Source organism: Anabrus simplex, chromosome 2 (assembly GCF_040414725.1).
Source record: "Anabrus simplex isolate iqAnaSimp1 chromosome 2, ASM4041472v1, whole genome shotgun sequence".
In the NCBI taxonomy this organism is placed as follows: domain Eukaryota; kingdom Metazoa; phylum Arthropoda; class Insecta; order Orthoptera; family Tettigoniidae; genus Anabrus; species Anabrus simplex.
Genome location: NC_090266.1, coordinates 820,028,445 through 820,045,413, shown reverse-complemented (window position 1 = coordinate 820,045,413; position 16,969 = coordinate 820,028,445). Strand labels below are relative to the sequence as shown.

At 38.4% G+C, this 16,969-nt stretch overlaps 1 protein-coding gene across 1 annotated transcript in view; it reads right to left on the bottom strand.

Moving 5' to 3' along the window:
• Window positions 1-878: 878 nt before the first annotated feature.
• The window catches only part of LOC136863118 (sugar transporter SWEET1), a 134,013-nt gene continuing 117,922 nt past the window's right edge, over window positions 879-16,969 (bottom strand). Inside the window, exons 5-6 of the mRNA XM_067139460.2 lie at window positions 2,308-2,427; window positions 879-2,011 (exon numbers count right to left, since the gene is read on the bottom strand). Coding sequence (XP_066995561.1) covers window positions 1,928-2,011; window positions 2,308-2,427 — 204 coding nt within the window. The 3' untranslated portion in view covers window positions 879-1,927. The remainder of the gene's footprint in view (window positions 2,012-2,307; window positions 2,428-16,969) is intronic.

The window sequence follows — 16,969 nt, the reverse complement described above, 5'->3', positions numbered from 1 at the left end:
CACTAACTACATAGAATATGACAAAAATGTTGTGATCTGCTAGTGTACAGCTGTCTTATATGAGAATATGGCAAATAATCAGCAAGAAGGAAGTGATGAAGATTCTGAACCAGATCCCACACCAGACTCTAAATTGTCTCTAGTCCTAAATTCCATGAACACAGTGCGACAAAATGTCTTGAGCTTTGAAGTTCAGGACAGTGATATAGCTTTGATATCAAAGATGGATTTTTTAACAAATTATTTCAGAACAAGAAGACAATGGATCTGTATTTCATATCTTTGTAACACTGTTGGACATATGATTTTCAAAGTCTTCATTATTATTTGTTTTTGTCATATAAATTCAATATTTTTTGGTACTAGCCTTTTTGTCATATAAATTCAATATTTTTTGGTACTAGCCTATGTTTTTCTTGCCTATGAAAGTTCAAATTTGATAGACCCTACAAAAACACATTGAGATTTCACTCGTTGATTAAACTGAACTTGCAAAATTCCATCAAAATTCTTCCCATTATTTTCTCTGTGATAATGAATATAATGAAAGCTATTACTCTCCCTAATGAGTTGTTTTGAGTGCTTTTAACACTACATCTTGTTTCACACATAAATGTAACTTTAATTTTAGTATAGTGTCTAATAATAATAATAATAATAATAATAATAATAATAATAATAATAATAATAATGTTATTTGTTTTACGTCCCACTAACTACTCTTTTACGGTTTTCAGAGACGCTGAGGTGCCAGAATTTAGTCCCGCAGGAGTTCTTTTACGTGCCAGTAAATCTACCGACACGAGGCTGATGTATTTGAGCACCTTCAAATACCACTGGACTGAGCCAGGATCAAACCTGCCAAGCTGGGGCCAGAAGGCCAGCACCTCAACAGTCTGAGCCACTCAGCCAGGCACTATAGTGTCTAGGACATTTATGTTTTTATGATATGCGGTTCCAAAATTAGTACATCTGAGTATTACAACTTCACAAATCACACTTCTTTTCCACAATTAAGGTGTAATTCAAATATTCTGAACTGTAAACTTTCCAAAAGTTTCCTATGGACAGTTATCCATTAGTAGTTAATAATTCGACACACACATTCTTATTGCCAATACTTTCAGATGGTCCAAGTACACACTACTCAAATCCTCAAAGTGGTGATAGGTTTTTGTGAGCCACAAGTGACAAATATCAGATAAAATGGCAAAAATTAAGTAACACCCAATGATGGAATATAAAAAAACAAAATGAGAGTGAAATAAAGGCAAAGCAGTTAAGCAGCAAGAACAGCTGCCAAGAGAACCTTGTAAGGAAAAAGAAAAAAGAGATAATTATAAAAAATAATCATATGGCCTCAGCTACTGTGTATAGGCATTTTAATCTGACACCATCTAGGCTGCTTGTGTGTCAAATTCGGCGCTCCATTTTATTCTACCGAACGGTAGAGAAACTGATCTCTGTACGGTGATCTAATGCAAATGTTTGACTAATTTTGTCCAGTAAACAAACGTGACACGGGAGATTTAACACACAGATATCATACAAAATGGAGGGCTGAATTAAATTTTTTCTGCCCAAAAAAATTCCAGCTACCTCTGTCAGATTTGAATCTGCGATTCTGGAATCTGGAAGTCAATTGTCTACAATTGTTCACAGTCGAGAAATAAAAGTAATGGTAATATAATCATGTTATAAACATGGTTCACAGAATGTGAAATATTCAGTCAGCAGAAGCAGGTAAAATAATTAATAATCATTAATAAAGTAATTACATACGATTTATGACAAGGAGTTCAATGGTAAGTAAGGCACTCAACAGGCATTATGGAGGGTTTAGTTTGAGCTCTTAATAAAGATTACAACTGCATAAACAAATGTAAGTCTTTAGCTTAGTCTCTCTCAAGTAAAAAATAAAACAACATTATCGGCTAAGCGTATGACTAGGGTAAATGCAAAATAAGGACAGCAGAACAAGAGACAAGAAGCAGCCCATAATATTGGGAATCTAGAAAAAAGAGAGAGAAGAAAAAGATTAGCCACATTAATACAGACTCCATCATACATGATTAATAACAGGTTTTTAATGTTTAGATTGATGCTTTCATGGCCAAAATTAATAGACATGATCTCTTTTAGGTTTTTGCCTTGTGAGAGAGGCTAACTACAGGGAATCTTTACGTTTTGCAGAGACTTCGCCCTGCGCCCAGAGAAAAGAAACTATCGACTAAGACTGTTCCAACAAAAAGCCAGAAGATATCACGTCTATGATTAATAAAAGTTTTAAAATATTTAGTAATTTACCTGTATGTAGTAGTCGTCAAGGATAATTCCGTAAATAAACCACTGCAATGTGACAATAAACGTGGCTACAATTGTAACAAATGATAGGCTCTCAGTGCTGCGACATTGAATGACATGTTTCTGAAACACATGGCAGAAATGATTATTAAATTTAAACTTGACAATGTATGTCCAATATCATCTAGTTTCTTAATATCACAGAAATGTTTCAAACTGAGAAAAATTAGAAAATGAAGTAGAAAAGAAAACCTCATTCAACTATTATATGTATTATAACTATGGAAGTGATTGTATATTTAGTACCTTCAACCATCATATATAAGGGAAAGTATGTTTTGTACTTATAATTACTATACGAAAGTAACTGTTTATATATTTAGTACTTTTAACTGCTATATGTCAGTGATGGTTAGAACTGAGCCAAGTTCTGCATTTAGGAGACGACTGGGTTTGAACCCCACCGCCGCCTCTGCTGAGAATGGTTTTCTGTGGTTTCCCATTTTCACTTCCAGGCAAATGACGGGACAGTTCCAATTCATAGGCCACAGCCGATTCCTTCCGCCTCCTTAACCAATTTCATTTACAATCATTAATTTAATCTTCATTAGGTCCTCTACTTAGGCTGAAGTCAGGAAGAGCATCTGGCCATAAAAACATGCCATATAATTTAATCTGACCTCATTCCCGACTCCGTATCAGGAAACGGGATTAACTAGACATACAGATGGGTATTTAATGCTACCAACAGGCTGGCTGTACATACTGCACCTCCTGCTGTCACGCGTAAGGAAAGATTTGCAAAAGGGGATGATCATTGGCTTTTAGGCCAAGGGGACAGCATTTCGGAAACAGCAACGTTTCTGAAATGTTTGTGTGCCTCAGTAGTAAATGTGTATCATAAGTGGATGAAAGGCACCATTATGTATAATTGGCATGGAAAATGTAGAGCTCCACGTGCTGTTGCGGTCCGAGGTGAATGACTGCTACAACGGTGTGTGAAGGCCAACCGACAGGCTTCAGTGGAACAGCTCACCATCCAAATGAACCAGGGGGCATACAGTCGTGTCTTCTACCACAACAGTTCAGCGAACCCATCTCAGCAGTAGACGGTGGGCAACTACACCCAAGCCAACACAGATGCATCAACCCATATAAGAAGATTGTCTTTCTTTGGGAGAACGGGATGTCCCAGCACAATAATGTGCCTTGCCACACAGCTAGAAGTGTCTGCACATGGCTGAAAAAGCACAATGAGGATTTCAAAGCTTCCCTGGCACCCAAATAGCACCGATCTCAATCCAATTGAATGTTTGTGGACCACCTCAATTGTTGTATTCACCGTCTGTCTCCTCTGCCTCCCACACTTCAACAGTTGCGGGATGCACTGCAGACAGCATGACTCCAGATACCCATGAGACCAGCCAGTACCCGACAGTCACTGTCAGCACATTTAGCTGCTGTCTGTCCTGCAACAGATGCTTACTGTGGATACCAGCAGATGGTCAAATAATGTGATTCGACTCTGCATATATACACTAAGTCATCCAATTTCTTGGAACCGGAGTGGTGGCTGGGAGCGACTAAGCTGACAGCTGAGCAGGAAGAAGGGGAGCCTGCGGGGACTACCGATCCTGGTTTCGTCTCGCAACGCAGTCTATTTTGTTTCATTGAGAGTAACATGCAAATGAAAACCTACACTATTTTCCAGTCAATAACTGGGTCAGGGATGTGATGGATGAAGCCCCCAACTTGCAGCAAGGATAGGAATTGTGTCGGCTGCCGAGGCCTGTCGCACTCCTCTGGGGCAATGATTAATGACTGACAGATGAAATGATAGTGGAGAGTATTGCTGGAATGAAAGATGACAGGGAAAACCGGAGTACCCGGAGAAAAACCTGTCCCGCCTCCGCTTTGTCCAGCACAAATGTCACATGGAGTGACCGGGATTTGAACCACGGTATCCAGTGGCGAGAGGCCTGCATGCTGCCGCCTGAGCCATGGAGGCTCCAGTAACATGCAAAGTGAAGGGAAAATAAATGGAAAATAATAACACACCTATTTTTTATAATCCACATCAATTTTTTATTTACGAATAGATTTAGTGAAGCTGGAAATATTAACGATAAGTAAAGAAAGAGACATACAGTGCTAAACAAAAAAAAAAAAAAAAAATCTAAACAATGAACAACGGCTGAGAAATTCTCCAAAGAAATCTCTTAACAGTCTTTCCCAGCAAAATGGAATTTTTTATGGTTCCGTACAAAGGACTGTGAAGTTACTTAAATTAAAACCTTTGAAATGTACTGTGGTGCAAGAACTTAAACTGGCTGATCATGTGTGTAGGATTAGATTTAGTGAATGGATCTTGAAGTACATGACAGAGAAATCTATCCCAATCTCATTCTCTTCTCAGACAAAGCGTGGTTTCACTTATGTGGGTACATAAATTCTTAGAACAGCTGATATTAGAGTGGTGAAAGCCTAACCTGCTCCATGAAGAACCTCTTCATAACAAGAAATTAGGAGTGTAGTGCAGTTTCCAGTAAGAGAGAATAATGAGCCCACTTTGTTGTTTGAGAAACAATTAAGTGTTAGATATGTGAACAACATTTCAGGACCTTTTTATGCTGAATTAACTGAGAAAGAATGTACTTTGTGTTGTTTTAAAGGGACTTGGTGACAGCTTGTATGTTTCATTACAGAAAATTCGACAAGTGTTTGGCGATGAAGTTATCAGCAACAACATTATAGCCTCGTGATCCCCTGATGTAACAGCCTGTGATCATTGAAAGATAAAGTGCATAAAACAAATCTGCAAACTTTAGATGAACTGAAGGATACCATTCACCAAGTGATTAATTAGATTCTTCAAAGAGAACTAAGAAAAGCGATGGGTAGTTTCATAGGAAGATGCCAGAAATGTGTCGAAAACGAAGGCCGGCAGTTCCAGCATCTCTTATAGTGATATGGCTGAGTACTTTTAAAGTGGATTAGAATTTATCAGGGAGCCTCCGTGGCTCAGACAGCAGAGCGTCGGCCTCTCACCGCTGGATACCATGGTTCAAATCTCGGTCACTCCATGTGAGATTTGTGCTGGACAAAGCAGAGGCGGGACAGGTTTTTCTCTGGGTACTCCGGTTTTCCCTGTCATCTTTCATTCCAGCAACACTCTCCATTCTCATTTCATAGCATCTATCAGTCATTACTAAATCACTCTGCGAGTGGTGACCCCATCGTACTAATAGCCTATATATGATTCACTCATTACATCCCTGACCCGGTCAATGACTGGAAAACAGGTGGTAGGTTTTCATTCATTTGCATTTTCAGAATTTATCAGGCAGTCACTCTACCTTGCTCTCCATATTGCCTGGCCCGAGGGAAACAATAAATTTCGAATTTTATTGAAATCATTTAAGAAAAGGCTAGGGAAACAACAGATAGGGAATCTGCCACCTGGGCGACTGCCCTAAATGCAGATCAGTAGTGATTGATTGAACAATAGCTTGCCGGCCAAGGTCTCAACTGCGGTTCTGCATTAACTAAATGACCCAGTATGTATATATATCTAATACAATGGGGTAGTAATATCAGTCAATGAATGTCTGTTTTCATTGTATGAAAGAAATCTGCAGAATATATGAATCACATACATCCGTTTGTAACATTTTATCATATTGACTTCAGAATCATGTGATATAGAACTAGAAAAAAGCCATTCTTATTCTTCCTATCTTTTCCACATATCTAAGGAAGTCTGAAAATTCTTATACATATCTCCATTTTTACAATTACTGTATTATTTTAAATATTTGGATGGTTACACTAGACCTTGGATTTTAGGCACAAACCTATTTTGTTCTTGAAGAGAGAACTTAAAATGAAGTTGTATTTACGTGTTCGTGTATTTATATGGTTAAGAACTTTGGTCCTATAGTGCCTAAAATGCCTAAATTAACGTTAGAACCCACATTCCTACAATTCCTCTCTTTAAATCTCTAAATCAATGAAAATGCTTTTAATTTATTCTGAGAAGCTGAAACATTTGCAGACTTTTTTTTTGTTATTTGCTTTACGTCGCACCGACACAGATAGGTCTTATGGCGACGATGAAGCAGGAAGGGGCTAGGAGTGGGAAGGAAGCGGCCATGGCCTTAATTAAGGTACAGCCCCAGCATTTGCCTGGTGTGAAAATGGGGAAACCACGGAAAACCATCTTCAGGGCTGCCGACGGTGGGGTTCGAACCCACGATCTCCCGAATACTGGATACTGGCCGCATTTAATCGACTCAGACTCGTTTTCAGTATCTTGAAGAGCATATTCCTGAAAAAAAATTTTCAAACAAAATATTATTATTGGGAAGCTGTAAACCACACTCCCCATAGCTCTTCAGAACCTCCCGTGGTAAACACGCTCGTAGTTTGTGTGTAACAAGGTGGTAAAGAGTCCAATGACCTGCTGGAAAAGGAAAACCTCTTCATTTTATTCTCCGAGTGAGAAAATTTCAGTGTCCCCATTTATTCAGTACGTGCATTATGCCGAAAGTTTCATCTTCCAAGTCGTCATTAATTAAACAGAGGTTACAGGAGTTTCCCCACTTTACATTGGGTGGTAAAATTATATTCTGTGATGTTTGCAGCAAAGATGTTAGAGATTTTTAAAAAAATATGCATTTCCTCCTAAAGAGTTACCATTAATTTAGCAAAATAAAAATGGTATCTTTAGGTAATATTGAAACTACCTAACATATATTTTTAGGACCTCTGTTTTCAATTTGAGAGCCTATTTTTGGCACCTAAACATTGATAAATGCTTAGTAAAATAAATAAAATTGAAGCTGCAAAATATATTTTAAGGCATTTTTTCATATTTGAGAGCCTATTTTAGGCATCTAAAATAAACATTTTAGCGCCTAAATATCTGAGGTCTAGTTATTACATATCCTCTCCCAGTTTATTAAATACAAAAATTTAATAAATAATAATAATAATAATAATAATAATAATAATAATAATAATAATAATAATCTTCATCTTCTGTCACATTTCCCACACCCCAGTGGGGTTGCAGTGCGGTTCATCTAAAGTGTGCGGGTGTTTGTGTTTGTCCCAACATGCTCCTCTTCATTCACAAAGTACCAACCACCAACAAAACATATAGACCAGCCAGGAAAAGAACCCAGGACCCTCTGAATGGAAGCAATGACCAGTCAGCCAAGGAACCAGAATATTATTGATATTATTATTATTATTATTATTATTATTATTATTATTATTATTATTATTATTATTATTATTATTATTATTATTATTGAGGTTTCAAGGTCCTTGCACTTTTCAGTCATGAGATTATGCAGTGTGGCAGTGGGCTCATCAGTTGGATTGCCACATTTCTCCACAATGCTAGCAGCTAATGTACTCATCCTACACCACAGCCATTAATGCCCGACTTTGGATTTGTAATCTGGTAGAGTCCCTCAAACTTGACCTAATGTGGCCTGAGGGGGTGCTGATTTTCCAAAATGTCAAGTTTTATGGAATAAGGGATGAGTTATTCACAACTCATATTTTACTGCATATTACCCTAATGAAAAGTTCTAGGACTATACAGGACACAGGAAAGAACAATATACCCTAAAATAATTGTTAAAAATGAAAAAGAAACTTGCATTTAAAACTGATAAAGTGCCTAGTCCAGTAAAATTATACATTCTGGTATGCAGGAGGTTGGGTAGTTTTGATTTTTTGGTATGTTGTTAATGTTGGGCCTGTAATGTAAAATCCAAGTTTTCGACATTGCCGCACCACCGCACTCCACTTGGCATTGGAAAAACATCAATTTTTTTTTTTTTACCTTTGCTAAGTTATTCAAAATATCTCCTAAATGACTGGTCTAATAAAAAATAAAGTAAATTTGCTACAAGTTGAGCCCAAATTCAGCTCTCTAGCTTACGTAGTGATTGCGATACAGTTCTTCAAACGATCGTGTTTTTATCAAAAAGTTGCTAAAAGTTGTGTTTTTTCATTGAATTTTGTTAAATAGTTTAAATAGTTAAATAGTTTAGAGCAAAAAATATATCGATCACTTTTAAAGGTGAGCCAATTTGCTGCACACAGAGCATTAAAGGAGATTTCTACAACCAATATTTCAAGATATGCAGTTGTTTGATTAAAGGGTATACAAAAATTCCACACAAACAATTTTTGTACTTGTAATTTATTTTTCAATCGAAATTCACTGTCATTACAATTTTAAGTTCGGACATCACGAATCAATAAGGATACATACAAATAGTTTTGAAAATGTGTATTAAGTTTGCGTACCACAAGTTAAAACTAGGGCATTAGTAGCGAGACATAGAGCAGAACATGTTTACAGTTTGTCGTTTGAGGGGCCAGGGCAGACCTTTTCAAGCTCTATTTGCTGCTCCTTATCAACAAGCTCAGTATCAAAATTTTCCATGGCATTGTTCATACATTCATTAATGGACGTTGCAGGGTTGTCTTCAACTTCGTTGCCGCCTTCAAACAGAGAGCTGTCAGCCACATTTTCGCAAGCTTCTCCCAGGGAACAGGTGCACAGGGAAGAACATACGAGACCTGCTCTCCGGCAACCACAAGCGTTCTTGACCCTTTCTTGCAGTTTCAAGTTAAGGAGGTGTTCAGGAGCCACATTTCTTTCCATTTTTTGGCAGGAAAAGCCAAATTTGGTAGGTACCCAACCCCAATAAAGAGGATTTTTCTCATCTGTATCTGATGGTAACATAGCATGAACAAGGCAGGAAATCATGCTACATCCACAGTTGGGGGTAAACGTACTAGACAGGATGGAGCTCTTATTGCTAACTGGGTAAACAGATGGTAGCGCAATTGACTGAGATGTGATACAGAAGTTCTGAGGTTACCTCCATATACAGAGTGTAACAAAGATGTATAGCACAAATTGCAGGACACATTCCTTATACATAGGTGAAGAAATTATGTTACATGAACATGGGTCCGGAAATGCTTTGTTTCCATGTTACACCTCATTGTCTCTAACTCATTAATCATGAGAAACACACAAGAACAGAATGTACCAGCATAGCACATGTAACTCTTTATCACAGGAGATGTCCAATATACCCTTCATGAGCTTTGATACATGCTTGCCAAGGTCGTACTGATCACTGGAACAGTTGATGTTACCCGTAGACAAGCAATGACGTGAGTTGCATGGCAACTGGGACATGTAAAACAAAACAACAAAGCACTGGCAGTGCACCTATGATAATGACACCATTACCAGAAGCAACAAAGAGTGCATGTTTCCCATTTTTAATGAGTTGGAGAAAATGAGATGTAACACAGAAACAAAGCATTTCTGGGCCCATGTTCATATAACATCATTTCTTCGTCTATGTGTGAGGTATGTGTCCTGCAATTTGTGCCGTGCATTTTTGTTACACTCTGTATAAATGAATCGGAAAAGCTTCACCTGCCATGGCCAACTGGTCAATGGTTGCTTCAGGTTTGAAGAATACTTGAGACTTTTTCTTTCATATGTATTTTTTTCCCTTCTTTAAGAGTGCAAAGTCCAGTCTTCCCGTGACTGAAGAGTGCACTTCTCATGTCACACTTGGTAAAAGTGTGGATGAACAAAACAATTGAGCTACACTTGTATTTAAATGACTTTTTGAAGTACACAAGAACCTTGTTTATCCAGCCCTCATTAATCCAGATCATTGGTTTATCTGGATCGAAAATAATAAAAATTTTTTTTACTTGTACAATATTTCTTTTACGGGGTCAAATCTTCTTGAATGTCGCTTCCGCCAAGCAAGTAATTTGGCCACAGTCTATCAAAGGTACCGTCCTGGCATTCGCCTAGAATTGAGAATCGGAAACCGTGGAAAACCATTCCCAAAACAGCCGAGGTGGGATTCGAACCCAAGCTCTTCTGAATGCAACGCCCAACTAATGTACCTCAACACTCAGAGATATGTCGCTCGGTAAACACTGTTTAGTCACTTCATCGATCACTTTTTAATGACTGTCCTGCCGACATAGAGTCTATGAAACTCATCCTCTACTGCAGATGTTATCTCGGGTTCACATCGTTGCTCAATAATGACCTGCTGTGTGATTGCTTAAGATGATGAAAGAGGAAGGGAATGAGTTATCATATTCAGTAGTCTGTGAGAGACCACATCAGTAGCTGAAGGTTAACACCACATTGTACAGTTACAGTATTTTCCTGTCCAGTATTGTATTGTATGAGCGAGCGTGACAATGGCTTCGAAGCGGAAGAAAGTGGTTGTTTCCATGGGCAAAAAGTTAGAAGCAATAAACAGGCTGGACAAAGGAGAACTTTTGGAAAATATTGCTATAGACTACGGCGTAGTGACTTCAACTGTGACTGATTGGAAGAAAAACTGAAAAGAAATTGAGGACTTCTACTTTAAAATGATGACGAAAGATAGTTTAGAGAATCGTGCCACAGTAAAGAAAGCTAGAGATTAATCTCTAGATAACGCATTATTCATGTGGTTTAGTGAAAAAGAGAGCATGGTGTTCTGATTTCAGGGCCGATTTTACAAGAAAAGGTGCTTAGTTTAAACAGCAAGCTAGTAAATGGAGATCCTACCTTCACAGCTAGTCAGTGTTGGTTGGAAACGTGGAAAGCTCGTCATGGCATATGCCAGCTTTCAGTGGCTGGTGAATGTTTTTTAGGGGATGAAGTTGCCACTGACAGTTTCATAAAGGAATTTCAGGGCATTATTTGCTCCAATAACTTAATGCCAGATCAGATTTATAACGCCGGTGAAGCTGGGCTGTTTTATCGTATGCTACTGAATAAGACACTTGAGTCTAAATTAGATCAGGAGTTATAAAAGAAGTAAAGATCGCATTACAATGTGCCAATGCATCTGGAGGACAAAAATTTCCTCTCCTGCTACTAGGAAAATAAAAAATCCCCGTGCTCTTAAAAATGTGAATCGATCTGCCTTGCCAGTTTCTTACACATCCCAAAAGAATGCAAGGATGGATAGTGGAACTTTCAAAAACTGGTTCCAAGAAGAATTTGTGCCGAACGTAGAAAGGTTTTTAACGAAATGAGATTTGCCACTGCAGGCCATTTTGTTCGTTGACAATGCGCCGTCACAGCTGGGAGTAGAAGAGTTGGTCAGTGGTGATATTTGAGTGAAATATCTGCCACCTAATGTAACAGCTCTGTTGCAACCAATGGACCAGGGTGTATTGCAAAACATCAAGCAGTTACACAGGATGCAGCTGCTCAGCAAACTGATTGAAGGAGGGGGGGATATCAGTGGCGCAGGAGCACAAGAGCACGTGAACACCCAGTTCTAACCAGTAATTCAAAATTGTTTCCTTTTTTCGACCTGATTTCATCACTGTTAATAAATTTAACCATGATAGGTTAATATTGTGTTTGGTCCATATTGACTAATTTTGTTCTTTGATCTGACCACTGAGGAAGGGAATGGTTGAGATTTCCTGAAATATATTTGGTTTAATAAATAGTTATTCTTTCATTGAATGAGTGTATTGATCAAGGCGGATTCAAATAAACTATTTTAAATAGTTACATTATACATTCTGATTTCGTCAATCATTCGAAAGCATTTGACTTATATCGAAACTCCGTTACACTGACAGCTGTTCGTTTCGACTGACAATGCCAGGGAGCACACTGGAGATTTTGCTATGAGCCTTAAAACCATATGCATGAGCATGGAGATGATATTATGGTTTATGCGCAGATATCTCCACAAGCGAGGAGCACGGTAATGAATGTGCCTTTCCGTCTACAACCACCCTCAAACCAGAGATAGTATTACAGTTGACCACAAGGGTCCTCCACCTCCTCTGTTACTGCTGGCCACAGCTCCCAAAGTTACTATTGCATTACATCGCCGGAAGATTGCGCCAGTAGCTAATTCTGAACAGGTGTTCATAATCACGGAATTAGAAAGCCAGAGCCTCAGCCTGAGCGACTCAGCCTGGCAGTCATAATTTTACTTTTCTTCTACACTCACAGATTAGTCTCAGAAAAATGCATCCTCGGTTATAAGGGTTCCACCACATTACGAGTAGAGAAGCAATCATACAAAAAACGTTTAGTGAAATGATTTCAGTAAGTGATTTTCTACTTATTTGTATTTTACTTTGGTATATTTGAGAAGTGAACAGAAATTTTGTTGTGAACCTCCTGAAAATTTGGTCACGAGCCGCCACTGGTACAATTTCGGTGCTGAGATCAATAAATATGAAAGACATTATTTATATGATCGCATCTGCATGGGATTAAGTTAGTGAAATGACAATTAAAAAGTCTTAGAAACATCTGTGCATCTACCACCAAGGTTTGTGAAGTTGTGGTCTCTTCTGAGTTCCTTGACACATTTGCATGCATTCCCAGATGCTTGGACGTAAATGAGAACGACGTAAATGACTGGTTGAAAAATTAATGTAATTCAGGCTACGACCTAATGACAAACGAAGAAATTATTGCCTCTTGTTCCTTGGCAGGTAACGGCGAGAGTGATGCTGAATTTGAAAATGAAACTGGTGCTCCATCAGAAGAGACAATGACTCATGGAGAGGCAACAATGCAGCTGGACAAACTGATGGCCTATTTAGAATCCCAGACTGAAACCACACCGGCAGAACTGATGACAGTAAAACATCTTCATGATCGTGCTGCACACAAACACTGTAAAAATTTAAGAAATGTGTTCTTATATTTTTTTTGTACAATTGAAAAAAAGTATTACCGTACAACTTATGTTAACATGTACTGTATTTTTAAAAAGTTTTTTCCAGATTATCCAGATTTTCAATCATCCAGATCAGTACCGGTCCCACTTAATCCGGATAAACGAGGTTCTTGTGTACATCAGGCATCCTCCGTTTTCCACATTTTTTGAAGTATAAGTTGTTTTTCATCAGAGCTATCACTGTTGGAAGAATCAAAAGGTCAATTTTCTCACCAATGACAAAAATGTTGTCATACTGAGATCCAGCAGAAACAGCAGTTTTAACAATAATTAGTATCTGCATCTTCTACTGTCTCTTTTACTGTCACATTTCCTTTTTGCAGTTCCTTATACAGGACAATGAAACTTACTTTAATGCATTCATTTGAAAATATTTCTTGAGAAATTTCTGGACATGGGGGTTCATTGCATAGGATATCATGTAACGAATAAGTGTTTTTCCATCGAATATGTTCTGCACTTTGCATGCCCCTCTCCGTCACATCAGAAGGATATCCATCAAACACTACAGCAATGTTCGAACCACAGTGTACTTGTAAATAAGTAAGATAACTCTTAGCAGTGTCCCCAAAATTCAAATTCTGCTGCCAAACAACTTTATGAAGATGACTTACATCCCCCACTACAATTTTTTTTTTTTCTTTGACAGTATCCGTGATTGGTGTGAATGCTGAATATAAAGATGTTTTAGTCCCATTTCGCATGCCATCTTCCTTAAACAAAGGAAAAGGTGACAGTTCAAAAGCAAAAATCCTTTTTAGGTCTGCATCTGACTGTTTGGTTACACAAATTCTGCAGAAGAGTGTTAGTGGGTCCATAGTAATCTTTTCTTTCCCAGTATTAGCACTGTTGGTAACTGAAGCAAATGTGTTCACTTTATCTTTACGTTTGAATTGAACTTTTTGAAGTTACCACCAACAATTGTGGAGATTCCTTTCAAACCAAGTTCGTAAGGTAAGTGGCAATTAACATCCGCCATTCCTACCATGCCACTGAATATTGTTATCAGGACATCATTTGCGGGGAATGGTATGCAATGAGAAAACCGCTGCATAAAATTTTCAGCATTTTTTTTGTCTCGAGCAATGCAAGAAAGGTACATGTCCACATGTTGCTCACTAGTCATTGATTCGGTATTACATAATAAATGTAATTGTAAATAGGTACCAGGTGCATCAAATATAAACCGGAATTTAAAATTAGAGACGCTGGTAGCAAATGGAAATGGATGGGGCTTTGAGAGGATGTTGGTGGGGATTCCAGAGTAGGGGTCTTGATGCATCACATACCACAGAACAACTGTCCACTTCAGTACTCTATAAGCGAGCAAGAGGTACACACGTCCGTTGCGCAGCGCATCATCATCACGTTTCTGGCGAAAGAAGGCACCAAAGCCTTGGAAATTTTGAGAAGGTTCCATGTACAGTTAGGAGATGCAAGCCTTTCAAAGACCCAGGCGTATGAATGGCGTAAACAATTTTTGGCAGGACGGCAAGAGGTGGAAAACTAGCCCCACCAAAGACGACCACGGACAGGCATCACTGCAGACAACATTCGTGCTGTACATGACCTTACTGAACGGGGTGGCACCCCGAGGTTGAAAACTTGGATTTCAAATTACAGGCTCAACACGAACATACCAAATAATATTTTTTTTTTTTTTTTTGCTAGTTGCTTTACGTCGCACCGACACAGATAGGTCTTATGGCGACGATGGGACAGGAAAGGGCTAGGAGTGGGAAGGAAGCGGCCGTGGCCTTAAGGTACAGCCCCAGCATTTGCCTGGTGTGAAAATGGGAAACCACGGAAAACCATTTTCAGGGCTGCCGACAGTGGGGTTCGAACCTACTATCTCCCGAATACTGGATACTGACCGCACTTAAGCGACTGCAGCTATCGAGCTCGGTCATACCAAATAATCAATACTACCCTGACCTTTTGCACAGCAAATCCATATATTCAGGGCCATTTTACTGGACTACTAGTTCTTTGTTAGGAAAAAAATGTTGCAATGACTGACCGCCCTTATTATTTGAACCATTATGGTTTGATTTTTGTCTGTATTGCCTTAAACCTAATACACCACTGAAAATCACTGATAAATCTCTATGTTGTCTTTTCAATACTATAAAATGTTATTTAATCTATATTAATAAAAATGCTGTACATGTTTCGAGAACCTCACATGTTCTCTTCATCACTGACCAAACAATTTGCTGGCTTGATAATTTCCTCATTATTCAGTCCTCAGAAGGCACAGCCCCAGCCCCAGAAGGCTGGCGCTGTATCACCTGAGCTACTCATACAAACTTTTTCTGTTGTGTTCTAAGAAGTGCATCCTTGAGGCTGTAATATTTGAGCACCAGTTTTATACAAGGTTTAATGTTTTATATTTCCACAGTAACAGAGAGGTTGTTAATTGAGGTAAGTTCATGTGCCAACAGGAGCTTTTAATAGACATATCTAATAACCATTTATATACCTTCCATCAACTTCAAAACAATGAATCCGAGAAACTGATCAATTTCTATGTAAAATATACACTAAAGTGGTAAATATGTGAGAAATGACAGTGTAATTCATTCTTTACCCTCTTGCTCACCTATGTTTCTCCTTTAAATGCTCAAGGTTTATCTACAAGTAATCTTGGTTAGACCAGGCAAAAATAAACTTGTGTCCATGTCCTGAGATGATGCAGCTATTTTCAGGCACACCCTTCCAATGGAAGTAAGATCCATGTAACATTATAACCACATACCTAATAATAATAATAATAATAATAATAATAATAATAATAATAATAATAATAATAATAATAATAATAATGTTATTTGCTTTACATCCCACTAACTACTTTTACGGTCTTTGGAGGCGCCGAGGTGCCGGAATTTAGTCCCGCAGGAGTTCTTTTACGTGCCAGTACATCTACCAACACGAGCCTGTCGTATTTGAGCACCTTCAAATACCACCGGACTGCGCCAGGATCGAACCTGCCAAGATGGGGTTAGAAGGCCAGCACCTTAACCGTCTGAACCACTCAGCCCGGCTAACCACATATCAGCCCTCCTAACATTCTTAAATCTTTGGCAGTACAAGGAATCAAACCCGGGCCATCGAGGATAGCACCTAACAATGCTAGACTGATGCTTTCACAGCCCGTAATTATAAACATGATAATAAGCTTTTGGGCTTTTGCTGTGTCAGAAAACAAGGTGAAATTCTTTATTTTTGCTGAGAAAATCGCTAGTGTTTTCAGAAGAAAATGTAATTATTAGAGAAATCTTGTTACAGAAGTCTTGCTTGCGAACAGATAAGATTTTCTTCTGAAGACGCAGAGTAAAGTTCTCTATGAAACGTAAATAATTTCAGCTTGTTTTCTGGCTAGTGCTAACCATTACAGCACGTTTTATATCAGGTTTTATGTCAGGTACATGAGTTTTCATTAACTTGACCTAGTGAAAAAAGCACAATAAATACAAGTCTGGCACCAATTTCTATATCCACAACAGTAAGTTAAAATCTGCCTGAGTTTGGTAGCAACTGACTGTATTAAACTGGAGACTACTCTGTGCATTTGGCATCTGGAAATTAGCAGTACTCTGGAGGACAAAATTCCAACATCCTGGCATCTCTTAAAATTTATAGAAATTTATGGATATCGAACTAATAACATAAGTCTAGGTGCTCAAAATTTAACGATATGCGTTGTCATACAGATCTGTATGTGTTCATCCAAACCGGCTTCCTTACATCCCTTCAATCCCTTACACACCCTTGAGAGTTTGGTTACTAGTTACTGAACAGTTGTCATGACAATGTGTGTTCAGTATTCAGCCCTAAGGCTGGTTGGATCCTCAACAGGCCTGCCATCAGCTGTCATA